Below are 24,977 nucleotides of genomic sequence, written 5' to 3' on the forward strand. Positions count from 1 at the left end.
TGGCTGCCCCTGGATCCCTGGAAGTGTCAAAGGCCAGGCTGGACAGGGCTTGGAGCACCTGGGATAGTGGAAGGTGTTCCTGCCCGGGGCAGGGAAAGGGACTAGATAAGCTTTAAGCTCCCTTTCCACCCAAACCATTCTGGAATTCCGTGGTTCTTGCAGGGATATTGATCCTTATCACTCCAGCTAGACTCATCTTCCTCTGCTCCCTCATTTCCCAGCCAGAGCCTGCTCCTTTGGGGTGGTTTCGGTGTGGGTCCCTGTACTGGCAAGCTGGGAGTGCAGGTTTGGCCCTTCCTGGCAGCAGCTGTTCTTCCTTCCCTCCTGCCTGCTCCCCACGGCCAACCTCCAGGGATGTCACCCGCCTCTGGATTCTCTCGTTTAGAATAAAGGTTGTTACGGCCATCCCTGGTGCGACTGAATGTGAAAAAATGTGAAACAGCTCCGAGCAGCCTCATCCCTCTTTAGCGTCTCCTTCAGCCCGTCCCGGGCACAGCCCCGCAGCCAAGACCTGTTTCAAAGGCAGCAAACTCGATAAGGAGGAGGACTCGAATGGGAGAGAATTCCTGAAAGGGTTAATCCCTCCCTTCCGAACCCCGTCCGAGAGCAGGATGCGGGGGTGCCCTGTGGCGTCCCCTTCCCCTGTTGGGCGGCCGGCTGGAGCCACGCAAGGGTCGCCTCTCTGGGGAATCCCTGTCTCTCCCCCAAATCCCGCTCCCTCCCTGCGCCTTCCCGGCTCCCCAAAAATCTTCCGCCGGCCCCGCCCGGCTGAGGGCAGGGCTCTGTGACGTCATCGATCCGCGCCCGGCCCCGCCTCTCCGCCCCCCCGCCCGGCCGCCGCCGCCATGGAGTCGAACCGGGACGAGGCGGAGCGGTGCATTAGCATTGCGCTGGCCGCCGTCAAGGCCAACCAGCCCGACAAGGCCCGCCGCTTCCTGGAGAAGGCGCAGCGCTTGTATCCCTCGCAGCGGGTCCGCGGTGAGCGCCGGGCCGGGGGCGCGGCGGGAGGCCCGGGGGAGCGCGGCCTGCGCGGCCGCCGCCGGGCCTGACCTCTCACCCTCACCGCGCCTGCGCAGTGCGCGCGGGGCACGCCGGGAAAGCGAGTTCCTCGGGTGTCCCGGGGGGTGTCCTGGGGTCTCGGACTGCGGTACCGGCTGGGACCGGATCTCTCCTGAGGCCGGGTGCCGCCTGGGACCCGGTACCGATGGGTACCGATCGGGTACCGCCGACCCGCCGCCTCTGTCTTTAGCGGGGGCTCCCACTGAGGAGGGGGCCGGGAAGGGAACGGACACCGGCTCCGCGCTGCTGTGGGACCCCTGAGCCGCGGGCACGACACCCGCTGCTGGTGGAGCATTCCTGAGGGGAGGGAAGAGCTTGGCAAGAAGTTCTCGGGGGGCTGCGAAAAGCCCTTAGCCCCTTCCTTTCCTATTCCTCTTCTCCTTTTCCTATTACATTCCTTCTCCTATTCCTCCTCGTCTTCTTCTCCTTATATTTCTCCTTTCCTATTCCTTCTCTTCCTCTTCTATTTCTATTCCTTTCCTCCTGTTCCTTTCCTCCTCCTCCTGTTCCTCTGCTCTTCCTGTTTTTCTCCTCATTTCTGTTCCTCTCCTCCTCCCATTCCTCCCCTCCCTCTCCTGTTCCTCTCCTCCCTGTTCCTGCATTCCCCCTCATATTCCTCCACCTCCTATTCCTCCTCGTCTCTTCCTCTTATTCGTCCTCTCTTCTTCAGCCTTCCTCCTTTCCTCCTCCCATTCCTCCTCCTCTCCTCTTCTTCCTGTTCTCATCGTATTCCTCCTCTCCCTCTCCTGTTCCTCCTCCAGCAGTTGCCCACAGCTTGCAGACAGCCAGGCCGTGGCTGAGCTCACACTTTCACATGCGTAACAAAATAATCCTCCTTGCAGACTTTCTGCCAGATTTATGTTCGTTTTCATAATTTCCTGAAAGCTTTAATTAATATGGGAAGTGGTTTGTGAAAGCAGCCAAATACAATTCTTCCCTGCATGTTCTTACATTGCAGAATATTGTGCAAAGGGCTGTAGATTTAATTTTTTTGTTTTGTGTTGTTTTGTTCTGACCTCATCTGAGTTTGGATTCTTTGGCTGAGCTTTGCAGCTTGTTTGTCCCAAGGCTTCCTGTAATCCTCTTTTTGGTTGCACCAGGCCTCTTCCTGCTCCCTCAAACACAGCATGTAGTGTGTGTGGTGTGGTGTGGTTTTCCTCTCCTCCCTTTCCTCCGGAATTTATACTTTGGTGAAATTACTGGGTAGGAGCAGTGACGTTTGGAAGAAGGCAGAGGCCAGGGGGGCAGCAGGGTGGGTTAATGTTAAACACAGCCTGCTAATTTGTGGCAAGTTTCTCATCCAAGGACCCTTTGCTCCATGTCCTGCTGGGTCTGGAGTTGGGAAATACTGCCAGAGATCCCACGGTGGTCACTGAGTCTCTGAGGAGCTCCTGGGGAAATCTCTTTCTCAGGAATTACCAGGGTTTGGCAACACTCAGCGACGTGGCCCTTGCACAGCCCATGCTGCAAGCTCTGACCCTGGCTGGGCTTTTCAGGGTATCAGGGAAGGGTTTTGCAAGGGGGTTGCAGCAAAAATCTCCTGTGTCAGGGCACGTTGGCAGAGGCACAGTCACACACTGGTCACCTTTAAGTGGGAGTTGGGGAAGATTTATCAGAAGTTGGGTAAATGCTGGCTAATAAGGGAGGAAAAGTGCTTTGTGGCATGTGCTGGGGAGTAACTGAGTTGGCAGAATTCTGCACTCTCTACTCCAGTAATCCCTGAATTCCTGCTGTGCTGGGGCTGCACAGAGGATGCAAAAAGCAACAGGTTTGGGGCTGCAGAGCAAAATGGGACTGACCTGTAGCCATCTGTGGATTTCTGTGCTTGGGTTTCAGAAATGGCCTTGGGGCAGCAGAGGAAGGGGGGATTCTGCCCCTCTGCCCCACTCAGGTGAGACCCCACCTGCAGAGCTGCCCCAGCCCTGGGACCCAGCACAGGAGGGACCTGGAGCTGCTGGAGAGAGTCCAGAAGAGGCCACTAAGTTGCTGGGGGAACTGGAGCACCTCCCCTGTGGAACCAGGCTGGGAGAGCTGAGGCTGCTCAGCCTGGAGAGGAGAAGGTTGTGTGGAGACCTCACAGCTCCTTCTGGGGTCTGTAGGAGTACAAGAAAATTTGAGAGGGATTTCATCAGGAACTGGAGTGGCAGGACAAGGGGCAGTGGCTTCCCCCTGCCTGAGGGCAGGGGTAGATGGGATATTGGGAAGGAATTACTCCCTGGGGATGTGGGGAGGCCCTGGCACAGGGTGCCCAGAGAAGCTGTGGCTGCCCCTGGACCCCTGTGTCCAAGGCCAGGCTGGACTTTGAGGCTTGGAGCCACCTGGAATAGTGGAAGGTGTCCCTGCCCATGGCAGCAGGTGGCACTGGGTAGGCTTTGAAATCTCTTCCAACCCAAATTGTTCTGGGATCAAAATCTCCTGGTAAGCTGTAGGGAACTAAGCCCAAAGCAGCAGGAAGGGGGGTAGGTGGGGGAACAGCCTCATGAGGTGAAATTTAGATCACTCCAGGTTTGGAAAGAGCAAAACTGAAGACTGTAATTTAGTGAACACTGAAGCATTGGGAATATGAGGGAGAGAAGAATTTATTTTCCTAAAATAAATTATTTTTAAATTTGTGAAGCCCCCAAGCCCCAAAAGCTCATCCAGTGAGTTACTGCTCCTTAGCCCACTGTCCTTTTCATCCCTCATCCTGTATTGGCTTTTGGATTAGTGAGTGGATTTTTCTGCCCCCTCCAAGTGCTGGGGCCAGATAGGATATCTTGGCTCATCTCTTGGCCTACAAGTGTTGTTTGCACTTGCCTAAAGAAGGTGATAGCCCCATAGTGCAAGGTCTGTGGTGTGCAATCCATAGGAGGAGGTGGAACGTCCTTCCCAGTTCTAGGGCCTGGATGAAGGACTGCATGCTCAGGATACTGGGGCCTGTGTAAATATCCTTGGCTGGGTTTCACTGTAGCACATGTGCCTGTTCTTCCCCTCCATTAAAAAGAAATCAGTCTGATGCTTGGTTTAAAAAGCAGTTTTAAAAGGTGGTGCCATGCAGCTGCCAGGGAAATGCATGATGGATAGATGCTTGGAGCCTCCCTCTGTTGTTTCACCTGGGTGCTTAGGCCAGGCCTGGATGTTTGTCCCCTCTTGGCTGGAGAGGCTGTTTGGGCCTTGCAAGGAGGGAAAGAAAAGGGAAGGTGGATTTATAGGCAGCAGTAACTGAAAGGGAAGATGGTTTTCACAGCTGCTCCAAATCCGTAGGTAGTGACTGGAGAACAAAGCGCCCGTGTGACTCGTGTGAAGAGCTGGCAGCCAGCAGTGCCGCAGCTCTGTCCCCAAAAGGGGAGTGTCCCTGTGGGATTGGCAGCCCACAGAATTATTTTCTAAGCTCTCCAAAGATGTGACATCGCCACATCGCTTCCCTGGCACTGTAGGCTCTCAGAGGCAGGAGATAAAGAAGAGTAATACACTTTAGAATGTGCTAGAGGACAAATTTGGACGTGCTTTGCTGTCGAGGAGAGATGGAAAGGAAAAAAGGACAGGGATACACTGCTTGGCTGATCTGCTGGTGCTCCTATACTGTCTGTCTGTGTGATACTGGGGTTTTTATGGAGGTTGTGTGTTTTGGGAGAAGCAGAATATCTTCAGGAGTAGCCCTCACACCTGGGTGAGAAGCAACAGGAGCTGAAACATTATGTGGGAGGAAAGGCGAGGGTCTTCCTGGGGAAGGAAGGGGGGTCTTGGGAAGGTGGCAGAGATGAAGAGGAGTCTCTTCATGGGAGAGCTGGAAGGGCAGGTTGAGCTTGGTGCATTCTCTATGTTTTTGTTTCTCTCGTTTCAGTTCTGCTTGAGTCACTCAACAAGAGCGAGCAACCCGCCAATGGCCAGTCCCAATCCAAGGAATCCACAAAAACCCCTCCGTTCAGGAAAATGAGCGGAGACTTCCCATCAGCCAACGGAGAGGCTGGGGGGGAGGCCCCCAAGGGCTACACTCAGGACCAGCTGGATGCAGTGAAGAGGTTTGTGCACAGCCCTTGGGGGCACCTGTTTGACTTTATCACGTGGTACTCATCTGCTTTTCACAGTATTTTAAAGATTTCAGCTTTGATCCGTATGGAATAGTGTTAAGAATATGCCCAGGAGGATTTATAGCTCCAGCAGCCCTGGTAGGCAGCAGGGTTGGGTCTGCTTATTTTCCAAACTCTGTTTCAAGCTTGCCTTTGTTCCTTTCTCCCATTTGCCCATCCTGGAAGCTGAAGGACTGCTGGTGCAGTCCCTTGGTAAACTTTGTTTAAGGTTATGGGCACGGCCTGAATTATGCAAGAACCTCTCCAAGGGGCTTGCAGGAATGTTTGTTATGTCATCCACTTCTCCAAAAACCCAGCCTGCTGGATTCTGTTTCATCATGTGAGAAGCAAAAGCCTCGGCTGGGCTGAGTGTGCCCAGGAGCAACTGGGCTGCACACCCTGGGCTGCACACCCTAGGCTGCACACCCTGGGCTGCTCCCTCCTTCCTTCTCTGGAATTCAGCTGATGCAAGTTTCTGATCTGGGAATTAGCTGAGGAGAGAGTGAGGGAGGAAAGGCCAATATCCTTCAGGTACTGTAGTCCTTCCCAAACTACCTCCAACACGTGAACGTGATGAATGTGAAGTTTATTTGCCTATCACATTCCTGTGTGGGTCTGAGGAGAGGCTCTTCCTCCTCCACTGGCCTGACTCGTTCTGTGCTGGTCTTGCTGGCACAGCCAGAGTGAGTCGGTGAAAACAACTGGGTCACCCTCTGAGGAGCAGGGGCTGAGTAATCCAGAGATCCCTGAGTAACATCCATCGAAACTGTGCTGCCTGAAAAGCCTCAGAGCTGACAAGTACTCGAGACAAGGAGGGGTTCACTCCTGGAACTCAGTGTCCCTGTTTGCTCCCCTCTCCCCTGGCAGGGTAAAGCAGTGCAAAGATTACTATGAAATTCTGGGAGTCAACAGAGAAGCTTCTGATGAGGATCTGAAGAAGGCCTACAGGAAACTAGCCCTGAAATTCCACCCAGACAAGAACCATGCGCCAGGGGCCACGGAGGCATTCAAAGGTAAAGCCAGCTCCAGATTTGTGGTTTGCCCCCCAACTCTCTCTGAGCTGGGCTTGTGAGAACCCTCAAAAACAACTCCACGAGTCAGGAAGAGTGAAATAAAGCTGCTCTTTGTGAAGCTGCCTCCATTCAGAGCTGGTCGTGTCATGAGCAAAGTATGAGCTTAAGATAATAAACACAGGTTGGCACGGGTAGGATTCACCTCTGTTGGCTGGGTAAGGAGAAGCTTTCTTTCTCTTTCTCCCAGCAACCCTTCCCTGTGTGTTGCTCCAACCTCCCGCCTCGCTGCTCAGGAGGGAATTCTGTCAGGATTAACCCAGTGCAGAAACATCCCAGGAACAACCTGACCGTTCGTGGATGGAATTGGTGGATGGAAGTCCCAAGTGGAAATTTCTAGGGTGAAACTGCAGCAACCATACAAGTGAGCCCAGCCAGAACTCAGAAAAGGAGCTCTAGTTCTGCTGCAAAGAGCCCAATTTTCAGAGCCTCTCTGTAAATGCAGCAGGGATGTTTCCTGGGTAGTAAGATATCTTAAAATTTGAGTCATTTTCCAAGAGAGATGCTATTGCTTGGAACATATAATCCCATTTTCCCCTGCAAGCTGTGGAAGTTCGATTATTGTCATTAAGCTAAACACAGAGCTCCTTGGTGCCAGTTGTACAGCACTGGTTTGGAAGTCATTTAAATAGTCTGATTCTGGACACTTTTTAGAAAGAAATTCTTTACTCAAGATAGTGCTGAGGCCCTGGCACAGGATGCCCAGAGAAGCTGTGACTGCCTCATCTCTGGAAATTTTCTAGGCCAAGTTGGGCAGGATTGCAGTAACCTGGGAAATTGGAAGGTCTATGGCAGGGGGTGGAATAAGAGGGTCTTTAAGGCACCTTCCACCCCAAAGCAGCCTGATTTGGGGAGTGAAATGCATGAGACCTTTGCTGGAGCAGGGAGCAGGGCTGGCCTGATGTGAGTGTACCGGTACAGTATTCAGATGAGCTCCTCATAGACGCAAATTCAGCAGTAAAAGTCTTGGGTAAGGTTTGTTCAAGCCTTTTAAGGCTTCAATCCTTCCCTGATAAGTGTTAGCAAAGAGTGACTGACCCCCAGCTACTTGGGAGAGCCTGTGCTGGTGTGGGGGGCAGATGAAAGGGCACCTGCACACAGGTATCAGCTCTGCCTGCACAGAGCTGCTGCTCCACAGCTCATCCTTGGATCCTTGGTGGCCAAAGGCAGGTTTCCTCACCTGTAATCTTGAATAATGATGTTTGCCCAAGGCTTTGGCAGGAGTTACGTGCCAGAAGTGGAGCGTTAAGCAAAGTGCCCTTTATCCCCCACTGCGGGTTATCTCCTGCAGGCTGTGCCTCCATGGCTTCCTGTCCTTCAGCCCCTGAGCTGAGCTGAAGTCCACCTGGGTGGTTGCAGAGGGTGAAGGGGGAAACGTGCCCTGCTGTGAGGATATGAGTTAATTTTTCCTTATGTTGATGTATTAGCTGGAGTCTTGGCATTCGCCTTCCCAGTGACCGCTGATAAGGTGCTGCGTCTTGTGCTGAGCCCGTGTCTCAGTTTACAGTTCCAGCTGGCTGCAGGCTGTCTCCTGGCAGATCTGCATCACTGCTTGTCTGCTCTTGGGGAAAACCTTGAGCCTGGCTACTTGGAGCTGAAATCCTGCTTTGGAATGAGGCATTTCTTGAGCTTTGTCAGCACAAAGTCAGGCAGTGAACAAACCCCGGACCGCTCCGTTGTTGTTGCTTCCCTTGTTCTGTCCAGCTGTGTGGTTGATACACTCTGAGTCAGTCCTTGTCCACCAGCTTCCCTGCCTGGCTCCAGAAATGTTTGCTCTGGGTGCACTAATTATAACCAAGGAGGAGAAGGAGTGTATTGACATTATATCCTCTGCCTCCAAATCTCCACTCCAGGAGGAAACCATATTCCTCTATCTGACTGTGGGGAATATGTTGAATCTTAGAGCTGATCTTCTCCAAAAAGGCACATTATCCCACTTCTCCTCCTTTTCCATCCCTTCTGCCCCTGCCTTTTACACACCAGGCAGCCACTGTCATGGGCAGTTGGGGTTTTTTGGAGTTTTTTGGGTCCTTGTGATGCAGGGAGGCCTGAGGTGGGTTGGTACAGAAGGGAGTGGGAAGCTGCAGTGTGTGCAGAGGTGAGGACAGAAATAGGAGGGTGGCAGGCAGACATTTTGGGGAAAGGGCTCAAACTCCTGAGGCTGGAAGGAGAGGGACATGGGGACTTGGCAGGGGTTTAGTTCCAGTACATTTCCAGCCTCACAGGCACTGGTTAACAGTCCTTGTAATTATGCACCTTGCATGTGGCATCTGGAAGCACTGAAACTCATAGCTGATGGATGCAACTTCTGGCTAGTGTTTCCTTAGCAGCTTTTATGGAAAGTTTTAAAGTCTCTTTCAGGGATTTAGCCCATACTTAAATTCTTTGCGGTTCTAGTTTTAGGCTCTGACATTGAATTCCCTTTTGAATAAAATTTGTCGAGTACAATTTTATTTCATTACACAGCTGCCTACAGCTGAAGGGTTTCTCTGAGGACATGCACCAAATCCTTATCAGTCATATCATAACTTTCATTTGAATTAATTAAGGAATTTCTTGCTGAGTGTGGTTTCCTCCTGTCTGGATTTGCCCGAGACACGTGCCAGGTACCTGTTGCAAAGCCGTGGGTAGCCGAGGCTCTTGGTTTGCAGGACGAGCAAGGCAAATCCTGGCAGTTTTTAGGGCTGTAGGTGGGAGAAAGGAGCTGACTGCTTCCTCGTTTTCCATGTCACAGCCATTGGGAATGCGTACGCGGTGCTGAGCAACCCGGAGAAGAGGAAGCAGTACGACCAGTTCGGAGACGAGAAACTCAACCCCACCCGCCACGGGCACAGCCACGCCGACTTCCACCGCGGCTTCGAGGCCGACATCTCCCCCGAGGACCTCTTCAACATGTTCTTTGGGGGTGGTTTTCCCTCTAGTAAGCACCTTAAACCTTCATTCCTTGTGTGGGGCCTCATCCTTTTGGTGTTGGAACGATGTGGTTGGGGTTTATTGGGCTGTGCAAGGGTTGGTGAGGGGGAGTTCTGCTTCACACATGGCCTAAACACCTCGAGTTTCTTAAATTGTTCATCTTTGGAGAACTCAGCAACCGTCAGAGCCAGCCTCAGGTGTTTGTTTGCATGCTGGCAGCATCTAGCAGCTGCTAGAACAAAAAGTGACTTGTTTTAAGGGTCGTTGTGAAAATAATCCTGTTTTAAGGAAGGCTTTTCTGCCTGGTGCTTTTGGAATTTTAATCTTCTTATCAGAGCAAACTGTGGTGACACCTGGGCCTTGTTCTTGATCTCTGTCTGCTCTGCCATGCAGCTGGAACAGGTTCTCCAAGATCAGTGGCCACTTCCTTCTCTTCCCTATGTCCCATTAAAAAAAGGAAAATAATATTTCTGCAGCATAATTTAGACCTTGTGAATTGAAATCTGCATCCTGTCTGTCCACAGTACTGATCATGGCTTGGGGAGCAGGAAAGAATCTGTTCCTTTACTTGCTTCAAAGACAGAAATTCCATGTCAGGAAAAGGGTATTTTGGAATACTCCTTTGTATTTATTCCAGTCATATCTGACTGGAAGTGGGAGCAGGGCTTTTTGACCTCTGTGGACCAACTTAAACAAAAAAAAAAAAAAGGTTTCAGTTAAGAAATTTCACTCAGGTAGCTCTTTCCTGCCTGGAATCTAAGCACTAGCACCCCAACACCAATGACTCAAAGACATCTGGAAGCCTTTTGCAGCATTTGTGCTCTGCCTGGCAGAGAGGCCAAGCTACTCCTGCAAAAACAGCATGTTGCTATTTTAACTCAGACTCTTTTTCCCTTTCCTCACTGTCCCAAGAGAACTGAGGGCTGCTCTCTCAGCCTGACTCCCTTTGCAGCTGTAGCTTTGACATTTAAAACAAGACATGGAGGAGCTTTGTTTGCAGGGTGGGAAAGACACCAGAATTATTTCTGTTTGTAACTGGTTTTAATCTATTCCATCAGGAGGGAGAAAGCCTGTGCAGGGTGTTCTCTCTATTGCTGGCCCTGCTTTAGGTAGGGGGTTGACCCTCCTGAGGTCACTTCCAAGCTGAGTTTTCATATGATCCTGCAAAAATCTTAGAGAATTGTGCCCACTCTGCACTCAAACCACCTTAGGAATACTCCTGTTCCAGCCTGTAAGCAGGTGACATGAATCATGGATTTTGTAGTCCTTCTCTGGGCACCCTCCACACTGTGACTTTGGAGTGAGAGTTTCCTTCTTTGTTTTTTCCTTCAGGTAATGTTCACGTGTACAGCAATGGCAGGAGATACACCTACCATCAGAGACAGGACAGGAGGGAGCACCAGGGGGATGTAAGTGGAAAACATGCTGGGATCTGGGAGACTGGGGATTTTCCCAGCACATCACTGGGAGCTGGGTCCTGTGGCTGGCTAGTGAAACAGTCCTGCTTGTTGCCACCCCCCTGAACAGAAAGCTGGAGTCAGGGTTATGGCTGTTGTCTGGGCAGAGCCAATTTTATTGTAAAAGAACAAACAAGAGCTTCCTGAACATTTTTTCCTCAAGCTTAAAGGTGGAACTGGAGGGAGCTCAGGAGATGAGGGAGAGAGGGAATTACCTTTATCCATCCAACACTGAAAAGGGGAGAAGGCCATCCATAAAACCACAGGTTTGCTCTAGAAAAGCAAACTGTGGGCATGAGGCTTTTGGAATTCCCTCCCAAGGCTCCCCCTGGCAGTCCCCTCTGCCCATTGTGACATCCTGAGAAGGGCCAGGGGCTTTGGACCTTCAGACTCGCACTGTCCTGTGGGCTGCTATTTTGGGTTGCTCCCTGTGAAAAGCAGGAGAGAGGAGGTTGTGTTGGAGCTCTGGGAGGGAGGGAGGGATGCCAAGGGATCCTTGTGCAGCTGTATGGGTGGCACTCCACTGTGTGTTTCTGTTTCCTCAGGGTGGCCTGGGGCTGTTTGTGCAGCTGATGCCCATCCTCATCCTGATCATCGTGTCTGCTCTCAGCCAGATGATGGTCTCCAGCCCACCCTACAGTTTGAGCCACAGGCTGTAAGTACCCATTCCTCTAAAACTTACCCATGTGGGTAGGGGTGGGCTCTGCAGGAGTGTGGCAGGGCAGGGATCTTGCCTCTCTTCTTCCTGGCTTTCTTTGTCTTTTCTGCTTTATCTCCTAACCCCCTTGTTCCTGTTCCCAATGAAGTCTTTGTGGTTCTCCAGCAGGTGTGGGATACAAGGTGCTGGGAAAGTTGGAAGGGGCTTGCATAGCTAATGGAGAGAGTTCCTTGTCAGGGACCTTCTGCAGCCCACACCCACAGCTGTGTCTGTCATGGAAGGGGACAGACAAAATGGTCTGGGCAGGATGTAGGCCAGCACCGAAATCCCATATGGAACAAATTGAGGTGTAGAGTTAGAGTGTGAAAAACAAAAGCCATGTTCTCCATGAAAGCCTTAGTACAATGCAGTAGAAGAAGGGGATAAGGAATAAAAGACACTCCCAGAGAAATCCCCTGATTCTAAACTCTCATTTTGCCATGAAATAGCTTTGACCAGACATTGAGCATGTGAAAGTGGAACTGCTCTGTTCTACATCCTGTGGAAATGCCCTGATCTGCTCCTTCTGGTGACTAATGAAATGTGTCCTTATTCTTAGTCACTTTGCAGTGCTAACAGAGAGTGGGAAAACAGGCTTGATTTCTGTCTGCTTGCATCATTCTTGGCAAAAGCCTAACACATGTTCAGTGTAAGTTCCTTAAACACATTTAGAGAGGGCAGCCTGGGGTTCCTGCCTATTTTCACAGGTAGCAATGTTTGCCATTGGTCATAGAATCCCAGAAGGCTTTGGATTGGAAAGGACCTTAAAATTTTCTTGTTCCACAACTCTGCCATGGTCATGGACGCCTCCCACTAGACCAGGTTGCTCCAAGCCCCATCTAACCTGACCTTGAACAATCCCAGGGGAGGGGCTTGATGTTAAATGCTATAAAAACCAGCTTAGCGTTTAAATTCAGGGTGAAGACTGTGACATTGGTACTCAGGACCAAAAGATGGGATGGTTTTGGCACAGCTAAGGTTTATTCTGAGAGGGTGAAGGGTGTTGAGCTGTGATTTCCACAGCTGGTATTAGCATTGTAAAACCAAGCATTATACACATACACCAGTTTGGTTTATACTGGTGAAGAGTTTGTGGGATGAGAAGACACTGAAGGGAGGGCAGCATTTATGGCAGGGATTTGCTTCCAGCCTTGCCAGCTGCCCGAGGAAGCCAGCCCTGAGCCCCAGATGTTCCTCTGCTCCCCATTCCCTGTTCCCTGTGCTGTCCCTGTCTCTGCATGCTCAGGTAGCAGCAAGCAACCCGATTTCCAAGCCTGGGTTTGGACAAGGGTGGCAAATGAGTTCATGCAGTCCTCCCACAGCCTTCCCGAGCAGCCAGGGTGTTTGAGCTGAAATGAGGCGGTGCAGGGCCGGTAGGAGGAGCTGCTGGATCACTCACTGGCAGCTCCTCTGCGGGGAGTGAAGGGAAAGCTGTGCCTGAGCTCAGCCAGCAGAGCAACAGAAGCTTTGAACCCGGAGGTTTAAATGCCACCTCTCTGTAGTGAAACTGTCGCTGAGGAGGGCAGAGTCCTAAAGAACCACTGTTACCTTTGTAAATCTCTTCCAAAAGGGATCTTCCTGCTGGCTGTGGGCCTGATAGTTACTGTTCAGTAACACCTCATGGAATTGGCCTGACATGATTGCATGTCTGACTGCAGGTGACAGGTTTCTTGTGCCTCGATTTTCATGCTTCACACCCCAGTGTGCTGCTGCATCCCTGGCATTCCCAGTCCATCTCCTGTAAGGGCATGCTCTGAGTCCATCTTTATCCAGGAGAGGATTTGAGAGAGCTCAGGAATCTGTTTTGACAGGGAAAATAGTGAGGCTGGCTTTTTCAAGGCACCTCAGCCTTGAGAAATTCCAGCAGAGCTCTGTGCTCCTATTCAGTCCATTCAGTTACTCAGTGCTGAGCTTTGGTGAAACGTGCAGGAGTCTTGGGATCCCACCTGTAAACTCTGATAACAGACTGAAGGGTGAGCTGGATCAGTTAATGTTTATACCTGGCTTAAGAATCAGGCTGGCTTTCAATACAGCAGCAGCAGCTGGTATTTATTACAGGGAACTTCGGGCACGTCTCCAGGTGGAGCCATTCCTGGCAAATCCAGCATTTGGGCCCAGCTCCTATGTTACAGCTCTCACACACACCCTAGGGAGGATCTCTACATTTGCTGGAGTGTCAGGGGAAACAAGAGCAGGGCTTTGTCTGAAATGCAAATCCACAGGGCCAGGGGAGGGAGAGATTTCCTTCTGGAAAGTGCTGTCTGTGCTGGTTGATGCAGGCTGGCGCACAGAGCAGGTCCCATTTCGTGAATGGAAGAAATCACAGATTTAATCATTTAATAAAAATTTTAGGGAACATTTTATTTTAAGTGGGTTTAGGCCCTGGGCAATGTGTCTTGGAGTTGTCTGTATTCAGAGTTCTGCTCACCTTGCTGGAGGTCTGGCAGCTTCTCTCTCCCTGTGCTGGTGAAATGCTGCTCCCTTCCAACCCTCCAAGCCAGTAGCTGGTTAGGGGTGAGGAATTTGGAATCACATCACATAAGCTGGGGGCTTTGCTGTGCCCTTGTCCTACACTGATGTGCTCTTGTCCCTGCACCAGGTCTGTGGGTCACACACACAGGAGGGTCACAGAGCACTTGAAAGTCCCCTACTACGTGTCCGAGAGCTTTGCCGAGGAATACACGGGCACGAACCTGAAGAACGTTGAGCGGAGCGTGGAGGACGACTACATAGCAAACCTTCGGAATAACTGCTGGAGAGAGAAGCAGCAGAGTGAGTACTGAGGGGTCAGGAGCTGCTCCATGGGATGGCTTTGGAAAACTCTTTGACTGGAGACTAAATCGTGCTAAAGTTACACTTTAACACGGTGCCAGCGCATTTCCTGTGTTGTTGGCTTTGTTTTTTTCAGTCTATGACTTCATGACAGGCCCGGTATGTGGAGGTTTTTTTGTTTTGTTTTGCTTTTTAATGCTGCTGCAGAACTGGTCAGACAAGAGCTGTGCCCTAGAGGTTCCCCTGCCGTGTCAGCAGGATACCTCTGATTTCCAGTGGAGGGGGAAGGTAGAACCTCTGGGATCTCTGTGTAATATTTCAGTGGGTCTAGGACAGTGTTGCCAAGTCTGCTGCCCTTGGTGTCACATGTCCCAGTCCCACCCATGCTCTGAGGGCTGTGAGGGCTGCCCAGGCAGATGATCCAGCCAAATATCCTGGAGGATGGGGGTGGGGGCAACGAGTCCAGGGGCAGCCTGTGTGCTCTGACTGCTGTGATGATCACGGCTGTGGGGTAGGGTTTCAGTGCTGGAATGCTGGAGGGGCTGGGATCCCTGGGCGGTGCCAAACACACCGAACCCTGCTGGGGTAGCCTTTGTGTGGGCTGCTCAGGCACCTCATGGGACCGGAGACGGGTTCCCTTGGCTTTTCCCAGGATGGATGAGCTGTCAGCAGCTCTTACGCCCATCCTGTCCTGAAGGGCACGGGGCATTTCCTCATCCTCATCCTTTGCTTCACCCTGGGCAGCTGGAGGTGCCTCCTGTTCCCAGCAGAGCTGGTGGGGGAGCAGGGCATGGCGGGGCAGTCTTTTCCAGAGGGCATTCCTGACGTTAGGCTTTTCCCTTTGCAGAGGAAGGCTTGTTGTACCGGGCACGCTACTTCGGGGACTCGGATCTGTACGAGCGGGCGCAGAAGATGGGCACCCCCAGCTGTAGCAGACTGTCAGACGTCCAGGCCTCCCTGCACTGATAGTCCCAGCCCAAGTACGAGCAGGGAACCATAGTGCTTTGATCACTGAGATCCCTGATTGAGACACAGCCCTCCAGGAGTTTCCTCGGGGTGCACACGTGCAGGCCTCCCCTCCGACGAGCGCTCCCTCGTTAATCAGGAATTGATTTGGTTTCGTTTGCATGTCGGCACCCACGGCTCTCTCCAGGCTCCCTGTTTTCTCTGGCCTCTAGGAACAGGGCAGAATCCCTTGGTGGGGTTGGAAGTTTCTTTCCGTGCTGGGGCATCCAGCCCCCACATTTTAATGAACCCTTGGTTTTGGTTGCTTTGTTGCCTGTTTTACTGGGAAAGCTGTTACCCCCTGGCACGTGAAGCCACACGGTGACAGTGAATGGAGTCCCACCCAACAGATGTTCCTTGCCCCCCCTTCCATGGCCTTCCCATTCAAGGAGAACAAAGCAAATGTTCCCAGCAGGTTGTAGAAGTAACTTACTGAGTTAAACTGGCAATCAGAGGAAAAGCAGCTGGTGGGGAGGCTCTGGAAGATTTGGGGCTTGGAGAGCTTGGATTAAGGAGAGCCCGGATAAGGAGAGACCGGATGTGCTGGGAGAACTGCACCAAAATAATGAAAAAAAATTGCCACAGGGTTTGCAGTCCTTTTTCTGCATAAATTTTTGGGCTGATTTCACTACCAGGTACTGCTGGGCTGGCTGTGCAATGTGCAGATCCCACTACCCCAAAATTATCTGAATGCAGGATTTCTATGGAAAAATCTCCTGGGTGAAGTTTGTCCCAGGTGTTGTGTGGACACCATTCCGGCTCACAGGGACTCCTTGAAGACTGAGCTGCTTGATTTGCAGTTTTGGGCAATCTGAAAGTTTGACCTTTAAAGCAAATCCTCTGGGTATTTTTTTTTTTTTTTGTTGTACCCTGGTTTTGGATCCATTCTTATCTTGATCAGCCCGCTCTCTCATTCGGATGACTGCGCTCTTCTGGTTTTAATTACCTGCTTTTCTTTCATTCCCTCCCTGCACTCATGGTCTGGAAAGAGCCTGGAAAAGCTGCTGCCTGTGCTGTGGGGTGGGGAAGGCAGGGGAAGTCACAGATTGTCCGGACACTGACACCGCTGCCACTTCTGTTCCCAGAGTGTCAAAATGCCTGAAGACTTTTGGGGAAGTGCACCAGGCCGAGGTGACAGACTTTTGCTATTTAAAAAGAATCAAACCTTATCTGGAAAATGGAATTGGAGAATTAGCAACGCACAACTGCCCCTCTTTCTTCTCTCTGCCCCCCTCTGACGATTGCAGGCAGTGCTTGTGACAGGAAATCCAGCTTTCAGTCTTCCTCCCCTCCTTCCAACACTACTGGCGTGCTCCCAGGATCCCACAAGGATCCCACAGCCCCTGGAACAGACACCCAGAGTGTAAAATAACCCAAACTAACTGCAGAAGCCGTGAAGCAGGAGACCCTTCGCCGCTGCTAATGGAGAGACAAGTGGGACAATTTGTTGATAAAAGAAAACACTAAAGAGAAAGAAAAGAAAATATAATCTATTTAGCATTAATTTATAGCTGTATATATGTTATACTTTTAAACTATGCAGGGGTTGGATGATTAAATTATTTTGATTTCTGTCCATTTTGGGGAGCAGGGCAGCGGGAAGCCTCTTCCCAGGATGTCTCTTTCCTGCCTGGAAACCAGAAATCCATTTGCAGTTGCTGTGCTTTGCTCACAGGAGGACGTTCTGCGGATGGGGACATCCACACACCTGCTCTTGGGGTTTTGATAAAACCAAAATCCCAGAAGTGCAGGGGATCCTAGAGAGCAGGGGGAGCCTGTGGCATGGATTTGCAGAGTTGGCAGAAGCCGCAGGGTCAGCTGAGCGCCGGCGTCGCGCTCAGGATGGGAAGGATTGTCCTGGATGGATTTTGCTCGTCAGTCTTTGGTTTTAATTTGTGCACGTAACTCCTTTTTCTGCCGAGTCTGCTGGAATTCTGCCTGGTAGTCAGGGCTTTCCATGGGCCTGGCCCTTTGTTGGAGGTTTTGTGCTTGTCCCACGCTGGGGTTCCTCACCCAACCAGCCACCCACTGGGTGCAGCCCTGCCCCAGCCTTCACATCCATCTCGTGTTTCCCGGAGGACATCTGGAAAATGCCACAAATCCACAAGGAACAAAGCATTCTGCTGGAAGAGGTTCTGCTGGGGGAGATCAGGGGCTGTCTGATCTGCCCTCTGCCCCGCCAAGGGCAGGACCAGTGTGAGGCTGCTCCAGGTGAGGAGCCATCTCCTGGAAGCGAAGCCAGCACAAGCAGAGCCACCTCCCATGGAATAAACTGGATTTTAAATTTTTTTTTCTTTTTCTTTTTTTTCTTTTTTTTTTTGCTACTCTGCAGCTCATTTGTGTCTAAAGACATTTCCAGTGAAAATCGTCCCCTGGCATGGTCAGGGGGGTGAGTTGGGAGCATGGCAGCTCCCGGGTGGGCTGGCAGAAGTGGTTTCATCCCGTTGTCCGTAGGAATCCGTGCACTCTGTCTTGGCTGTTTATTTATTTTGTGAAATCTCAGCCTCCCGTTGGCTGCAAGCCCTGTTATCCCACAGCCACCATGGCTTGGAGCTGATTTTAAGGAGTTTTATTTTTATTTTTTTTGTAATGGTTCCTCCACCTTCAGAAGAAATTGGGTGGAAGTTGAGGATTGGAAATGGCGCTCAATAGAGGCACAGGGATGATGGGGACGGGGTTAAACCAAAATCCTGCTCCCAGAAGGAGCTGGATGTGTTGCCCAATGGCATTGCCTGTCCAGAGCCTACCTGCCAAAGCCTTTGGGTTATTTTTCCTGGTAGATACCCACGGATCTTAAGGAGGGAGAATGGATCCCAGTGGATGCTCACAGAGGCTGTATCTCTCGATTTAGAGTTAATTATACAATTGTACATCTATAAATAAATGTTTATAACGTGAAAGGCTGGGTTGGTGTCCTGTGGATCCCTGCTCCAGCCAGCTCTGGTTTTGCAGCTCCTTGGCAGTGGATGAGGGTTGCCCTGAGGTGGCAGAGGGAAGGACAGGATGGAGAGGATGTGGTGCCCCTGTGAGTCCTGGTAAGGTGACAGCAAACACCCAGCAGGACTCCTTTGCTTTAGACCTGCTCCACTGGGATTTCCCAGTTCTTCTTCCCATCCCATTAGCCCCACATCCTCTGGCTGAGCTCCTTTGGGAGCCCTTTGGACACAATCCCCATCAGGTGGGCAGGAAGGCTGGGGCTGCCTTTGGTGCAGGCAGGGAGCACTTCGTGCTGGCATCAAAGCCTTGGAGATGGATTTGGGATGGGTCTCTTTTCCTCACATCCCCCTCCCTGCAGCAGCACGAATCTGGGGCAGGCTGGACCCTTCTGGCACCTCCTTCTTCCTCCCCAAGCCCATGCACCAAAGTACTGGAAGCTTTGGGTGGGAATTTCCCCTTTTATTACCCTTCTCTCAGAAGGCAAGAGTGGGAATTTCTCCCCTTTCCCTTTCTTTCCCCTCCTCTCAGAGGCCGAGAGTCACGTCCCTGCCATTTCCCCTCTGCAGTGAGTCAGCCGTGCCGGCACGGGGCACATCCACAGCGCAGGTTTTGGGGTGGTTTTGCTGCATTTTGGGTCATTCCCAGCCTGGAGCAATGGGAGACACTTGAATTTCAGGGTGTGCTGGTCCCTGCCCACTCACCAAAGGTGTGGGAGGTTTGAGCTGCCCATTAGCTCGTTAGCCCAAGCTTTTAATTGGAGCAGCTGCCAAAGGCAGGGAGGGATCAAAGGAAGGCAGGTGCTCCAGGAACATCCTCCTCTGGCAGGTAGGGAGCCAAGGGACCTCTCTTCCCCCCATCATTGTATTTGGTAGAAAAAACAGGAGGATTTAGCATTATCCTGGGATTTAAATCCTCATCTGCCTTATTGCTGCTGATGCCCCCAAACATCTCTTTCGTCTGCTGGCACCTGGGATCCCCAGGCTGATGCTGGTGCCACAAATAGCCCCACTGGCTCTTCCCAGGTCCCAAAATATCCCTTTGCCTAGCCCCCTGTCCTGGGAGACATTTGATCCAGCCTCACTGAAAGCTTCTGCACCTCTCAGGGAGCTGCCAAACCCCATGGACCTTGAGACTCCCCAAATTTCACATGGAGAGAACATTTTGCTATAAATAAAAGCAAAGTTTCACCTTCATATCTGGGGCTGTTCCAGGAGCACGTGGTCCCACAAGGAAGGTTTTGCTGGGCACCCCCAGGACAGAGGCTGTGCCATGGCTCTGCATTGACTTTTGGGAGTTTTGGTGGGGTTTTCTTTTTGTTTTCTTCGCATGATAATTTTTTAAAAAATAGGATGCTGCTTCAGCTTCACTGAGAGTGGCTGGTGGGGGATGAGTAGGGGTCACAGGAGCAGGGCCACCCCCTTGGGAGCTCAGTATTTAAAAATACATCTATTTCTGGAGCTATAAATACCACTCCCAGACTGAGGCTGCCTCAGCAGGGCTGGCAGCACACCCAGCACTGCGCTGTAAATCTCCCACTGCCATCCTGGCAGAGAAACTTGGGCTTTGGAGTTCCCTTTCCACCTCCCTCAGTATCTCCAGAGGTGGGTTTGGGCTGGATGCCCCTCACGTGAAGGGGGGATGCTCTAGCATGTGATCCTTTGAGAAATGTTCCAGACCCCAACATTTTAGGGGAAATCCCCCCTGTTTGCAGGATGTGTGTGTGTGTAAAGGTGTATTTCCAGCATTGTTGCCCTGACTGCTCTGAGGGGATATTTACACCAGTGAGCAATCTCTGCTTCCAGCACTCCAGTTATGGATCATTTGTGTCAAAAGTAAGGTTTTTATGGTGAAAATTCTCATCAAAAAGTCAGGCTGCCTGTCATCCACAAGGGTATTAAAAAAAAAAAAAGAGAGAGAAATCAACCAACCCAAGGCTGAGCCAGAACAAGCTCACATGTGAATGGAAATGGCTTTTCAGGCTGGTTTTATCCCCCCACACCTTCCACGGGCTCCTCGTTTGCCAAGCAGCTTAATTATCCTTGAGTGAAAGCCTCTTCCCCGAGGCCTCTAATTGCAGGTTTGGGTAATTGGCCTCAGTGTTGCAGAGTGTGTTTGGGGCTGGGCCGTGCTCCCCCCGGCAGGTGTGACCCTCCTTCTCCTCAGTCTGGGAGCCCCTTTTTCCTGGGTTTCTGCCCCAATTCCCCACCGTGGCTGCCAGGGGAGGAGCAGCATCCCTTCGCTGGGTTTTGGGGAGCTCCTCGCTGGGCACAAACAAGGCCAGGGCTGGCCCAGGAGCCTGACTCAGCCCCCCTGAGTCACAGCCCCATAGCTCCCATTAGGAGTGGGCGCAGCGGGATTCCCCACCATCCCCAGAACATCCAGCTCCCACCGCAGGGGCTGCCCTGCCAGGGAAAGGCATCCCGAGGGTGCCAGCAGGGAATTTCAGAGCAGTGGTTGCATCATCCCCCCGCCCCTCCCTGCCCCGAGCAGAGGTGACAACAGGAGAGACGGCGGGTTATCAATCAAGACAAGTTTTATTAGAAAAGTAAAAAAAACACCCGACACGATTGCATAGGAATTCTTGCACTTGAACATCAAGTGTATGAGTGTAAACTGTAACCAACGAAGTGCCCCCAGCGTGTCAGGGCCAGGGGTCCTGCCCTCCGGCCCCTCTCGTGATCAATGACAATTCCAGCCGGGCTTTTCCTTTGCTCCGGACCCCCTCGGCCGTCACTCGCTGCCACGCTCCCCCTCCCCGAGACCCCATTGATTACAATCCTGGTTTACAAAAAAAAAAACCCCATGATTGATCAGCCATCAGGAGAGCGGCACCCCTCCGGCAGCCCCGCTGCCGCCTCCGGGAGCGTCCCGCAATCACCGAGGGCGTGAAGCCACCTCCGCCCGGGTCCCGGCTGCTCCACGCCAGCCACGGCCCGGCACGGGCAGGCCCCCACGGGGACTCGGCCTGCCCCAGCTACTTCCACCTACAGCCTAACCTAAACTACAGCGGCTGCCAGGAGCCGCCACGCTCTGCCCGGCTCTTCCGAAGCACTCGGGAAGTGGCTCCTCCATCAGCACTCCTCGATGAGCAGCTGCTCGGAGCTGTACAGCTTCTTCTTCATCACCCTGAAGCCCGTGCTCAGCTTCAGCGGCGCGAAGGCCGGCCCCGAGGCGAAGAGTCCCTGGATCTTGGGCCAGAGGCGGGAGTCCAGCCGGAGCACCAGGGTGAGCTGGAAGGTGGGCACCACGGCGGGGTCGGCGGCGATGTGCCCCACGTCGTGGCAGGCCTTGCCGTGCTCCACGCACAGGTCCAGGAGGGCCCCGCGCAGCCCGCAGGGTTCGCTGCACGCCAGGCGCAGCAGCTCCGTCCGCACCTGCGCCTGGAGCTGCGCCGGCATCAGGAGCCGGGAGCAGCGCTTGGCGCCCAGCGGGGCCCGGCCCAGCGCGGCCTGCACCACGTCCATCAGGTTGGCGCACAGCAGCTCGTCCTCGGGGTCGTGCAGCAGCTCCAGGTCCATGTCCGGCAGGGAGACCCCCTCGGCGTACTCGGCATCTGCGGAGGGGACACGGGCAGGTCAGCGCCATGGGTGTGGGAGACACCGAGCCCAGGGGTTTAGGGGTGTAACAGCGGAGTGCCGGCGATTCCGGGACACACCGATCCCGGGTTCTGAGGGTGTTACCTTGGCACCGCACCACCACCCCCTCCGCCCAGGGATCCTGATCCATTCTCCAGCCTTTGAGAGACCCTCACTCACCTCCCTCCGAACCGGAGGCGCTGCCCAGAGACTCGCAGTCAGAGGTCTCTAGGCGGCCCCGCTCGCCGCCCGCCAGCCGCTCCCACAGCCCGGGCATCGCTCCGGATACAGCAGCACCAACACGGCCCCGGCTCCGCCGCCGCTCTGCCCGCACCGGCCGAGCCCCACCCCTATATAGGCACGGCAGGCGGGGCCACGCCCCCCTCCCCGCGCCCGCCAATGGGAGCGCGGGGCACGTCCGCGGCGTCTCTCCTGCCCGGTGACAGCGGGGAGCCCCGCCCCCTCCTTGGGCCACGCCCCTCTCCCTCAGGCCCCGCCCCCTGGCGGCCCGGGCGCTGCAAACGGGACCCGCGGTTGCGTCAGAGCCGGGCCGGGCCGGGCCGGGCCGGGCTCGGGGGTGTCCCGGGCCCTCACCCCCGCACCCGGACAGCACCCCCGGACCGCACCCCCCGGTGGGGGCCAGCCCATCGCTCGGGCACACGCATCACGTCCCGTGAGGAAGGGGACACCCGCCGTGTCCCCGCGGTGCCCGAACCCTCCCGGGGCTGGCAAAGCAGTGGGGGCTCCCCTGTGGGGTAGGGCTTGATCCGCCTCGTCCTCCAGGGGCTGTTCGCACCGGCACGGCCGGACCCCGCTGCCCTGGCACGGGATGGGGCCGGACCGTGCTGCCCTGGCACGGGATGGGGCCGGACCCCGCTGCCCCGCTGCAGGCACGGACCGAACCGGGAGCCCACGCGCGGTCCCGCTCGCTGGCCCTGTCCCGCTTTCTTCAGGCAGTGGGGGATGGTGGAGTGGAACTGAGTGAAGATCAAGGGGTGCGGGGACTGGGCACGGCCAGGCTGGGATGGGGCTCTGCTCAGTGCCGGGCTGGGGTCACCCCCTCTGCCTCCCCTGGTGTCCCCTAAATTGGGACGGGACACGCCCGAGCCCCCGCCCGGGCAGCGCTCCGTGCCCCGCAGCCGCTCCCCGCGTACGTGACCTTCCCAAAGCCAGACCCCGAGGAGCGCAAGGAGCCCAACTGGAGATAAAGGCCTTTGTTTGTCCTCCCGCTGCGCTGCCTGAGGCTTTATCGGAGGGGCTGAGCACACTCCGCAGCCACCCCGGGATCTATCTTGGCTCCTGTCCTTCCCGAGCCCAGATTGATAAGAGCCCGGCGATAAACGCGGTGCAGAGCCAGCAGCGAGGGGCACGAGTCCCCCCCCACTGCTGTGACCTCCCACCCAAAATGGGCAGAGGATCTGGGCATCCCACCAGCATCACCACCACCACTGCTTTTTAGGGATCAGAGCTTGAATCCATCAACATTTTGGGCATGGAAGTCCAGGCTGGGGGAGTGGGTAGCATCCCGGGGATGTGTGGGGAGTTGGGAACAAGTCCTGGCTTGTGCCTGCAGCTTGCAGAGTTACTCCTTGGCTTTTTGGGACAAAAAAAAAAATATGAACAATGCCCCAACCCCAGCTGTTAAAAATACACCCCGATATTTGCACGCTCAGCTGGATGGTGCTTGGGATCCTGTTTTTCACAAAATGTACCTCGTGGGTTATTTCTCCCCACAGCCACCGAGTCATTGGTACAAACGTTGGCTGGGTGAGGCTGAAAATAGATGAGGATCTGCTGGTTTGGGGGGTCAAAACAGCGGGGAGAGCAGCAAATAAACAAAAAAGAGGTAAAGGACCACAGGGAAGGCGCCTTGCTAAAAATAAGCTGGAATTCTGGAGCCAAGCATAAATATTTTTCTTTCTTTGCCATAACATCTCCTGGTAGGCAGCAGAGCAAGCAGCTCTGGTGTGATGGCAAGTTTTAAAGGAAAATGTAATTTTTTGATCCCTGCAATAAAATAATCCAGTTGGGAGGGGAGGGGAGGCCAGGTGGGGCTGGCAGCTCCTTCTGCTTCCCAAAAGAAGCTGAGGTCCAGGCTGCTCCTCTGCAGCAGGGCCTCGAGGAATGGTTTTGGGCTGGAAAGTAAAGTTTTAGCTACAGTGCTGGTAATCCCTGCACTTCCCCTCCCCTGGTCCTGTTGCTGGCAGTAAACCCAGTGTGGTTTCTGCGGACAAGCAGCATGTCTTTCCCTCTGACCTGCTGTCCTTTCTGGGAGAGCAGACAGAGATCCAGGCTTTCTGGACAGTCTGTTCCCGTCTCTGTGATGAGATTTGCTTGATCGTTCTGATTTCCAGCCCGGCTTAAAGGGTTAAGCCGGAGCCGAGGGGGAGCGGCTGGCATTGGGGAGGGTCCTTGGCTGGGCCCCTGCCCGGGATGTGCTGAGCTCAGCGCTTTTGCAGGCTGCAGGGGGAGGGGCTGGGAACAAGGAGGAGGAGGAAGAGGAGGAGGAGGAGGAAGGGAGGAGATGTACTGAGGGGCTCAGCGAGTGCTCTGGCTCACGTCGGGGGCAAACTGTGCCCCCTGTATGGTGGGGAGCAAATTCCTGCCCCATGGGTTACTGCTATGGGGGAGTCCCTGGCTTCATGGGTTTTCCCCGGTTGCTCTGTCGCCCAAAAAGTTGCTCTTAGGTAAATTTGCACACTGTTCTGGCACACTGGGTTGGCACAGATACGGGTGGCATCCTCTGTGTCCAAGTAAGAGGGGCTGAGGCAGGTTTTAGATAGGTTTTTACTGAGTGCCTGGTGGGGTGGGTGTCCTTCACACCGGGTCCCTGGTTGTGTTTGGGGGTGACAGGCACACGAGGGGTGACCCTGCATCTCCCGAGCCCGTGGGCAGCTCTGAGAGGTGAGCTTGGGCTGCGTGGGACGCGGTGGCAGGTCCCGGCGTGCTGCTGGCCGGGCAGGTCTGTGCCACAGCCAAACCTTGCGGGCCCGTCTCTCGCCCCTGGGACAAGCAGCTGCAGGAGCCGGGCGGAGGAACGAGGAACGTGCATCCAGGAGGGCGGTGGACAGGTTTTGGCAGCCGAGATGCCGGGTTGAGCGCTGGGTCGGCACCGCAGGGTGTGGGGCTGTGAAACTCATCTCCCCTTGGGTGCTTCGGAGGGGAAGAAGGCAGAGGGTGTTTCTGGGGGTACTGCCCCGCACTGCCGCATCCCCGGTGCTGGGAGAGGTGCCCGGCAGCGAGGCGAGCGCGTGCCTTGGCCGTGGCCGGCGTTTGGGGCCGCGGCCAGCGGCGAGAGGAGCCGGGGAGGGGAGGTGTGAGCGGGGCTTGTGCCGGTACATAACGTTCTGCTGCGAGCACCCACAGGAAAACCAACCAGCAAGCCCTGAACGAGGCTCTTTGTTCGGCCTTTTTTTTTTTTTTTTTTTTTTCTTTCTGATTTT

General features: G+C 53.8%; 2 protein-coding genes across 2 annotated transcripts; one reads left to right on the forward strand and one right to left on the reverse strand.

The window, feature by feature from the left end:
• Positions 1–822: 822 nt before the first annotated feature.
• Positions 823–17,922, forward strand: DNAJB12 (DnaJ heat shock protein family (Hsp40) member B12). The gene is made up of 8 exons (XM_033065934.1): positions 823–978; positions 4,883–5,060; positions 5,976–6,121; positions 8,913–9,098; positions 10,424–10,500; positions 11,094–11,203; positions 13,845–14,017; positions 14,865–17,922. The coding sequence occupies exons 1-8, from the start codon at positions 846–848 to the stop codon at positions 14,981–14,983; spliced, it is 1,122 nt and encodes a 373-aa protein (XP_032921825.1). The 5' UTR covers positions 823–845; the 3' UTR covers positions 14,984–17,922.
• A 2,552-nt stretch (positions 17,923–20,474) lies between these two features.
• On the reverse strand, positions 20,475–21,853 carry DDIT4 (DNA damage inducible transcript 4). Its single transcript, XM_033065950.1, has 2 exons — positions 21,715–21,853; positions 20,475–21,512 (listed from the first exon to the last, which is right to left on the reverse strand). The coding sequence occupies exons 1-2, from the start codon at positions 21,809–21,811 to the stop codon at positions 21,031–21,033; spliced, it is 579 nt and encodes a 192-aa protein (XP_032921841.1). The 5' UTR covers positions 21,812–21,853; the 3' UTR covers positions 20,475–21,030.
• Between the last annotated feature and the right edge of the window lie 3,124 nt (positions 21,854–24,977).

This window comes from Catharus ustulatus, chromosome 8 (genome assembly GCF_009819885.2).
Source record: "Catharus ustulatus isolate bCatUst1 chromosome 8, bCatUst1.pri.v2, whole genome shotgun sequence".
Classification (NCBI taxonomy): domain Eukaryota; kingdom Metazoa; phylum Chordata; class Aves; order Passeriformes; family Turdidae; genus Catharus; species Catharus ustulatus.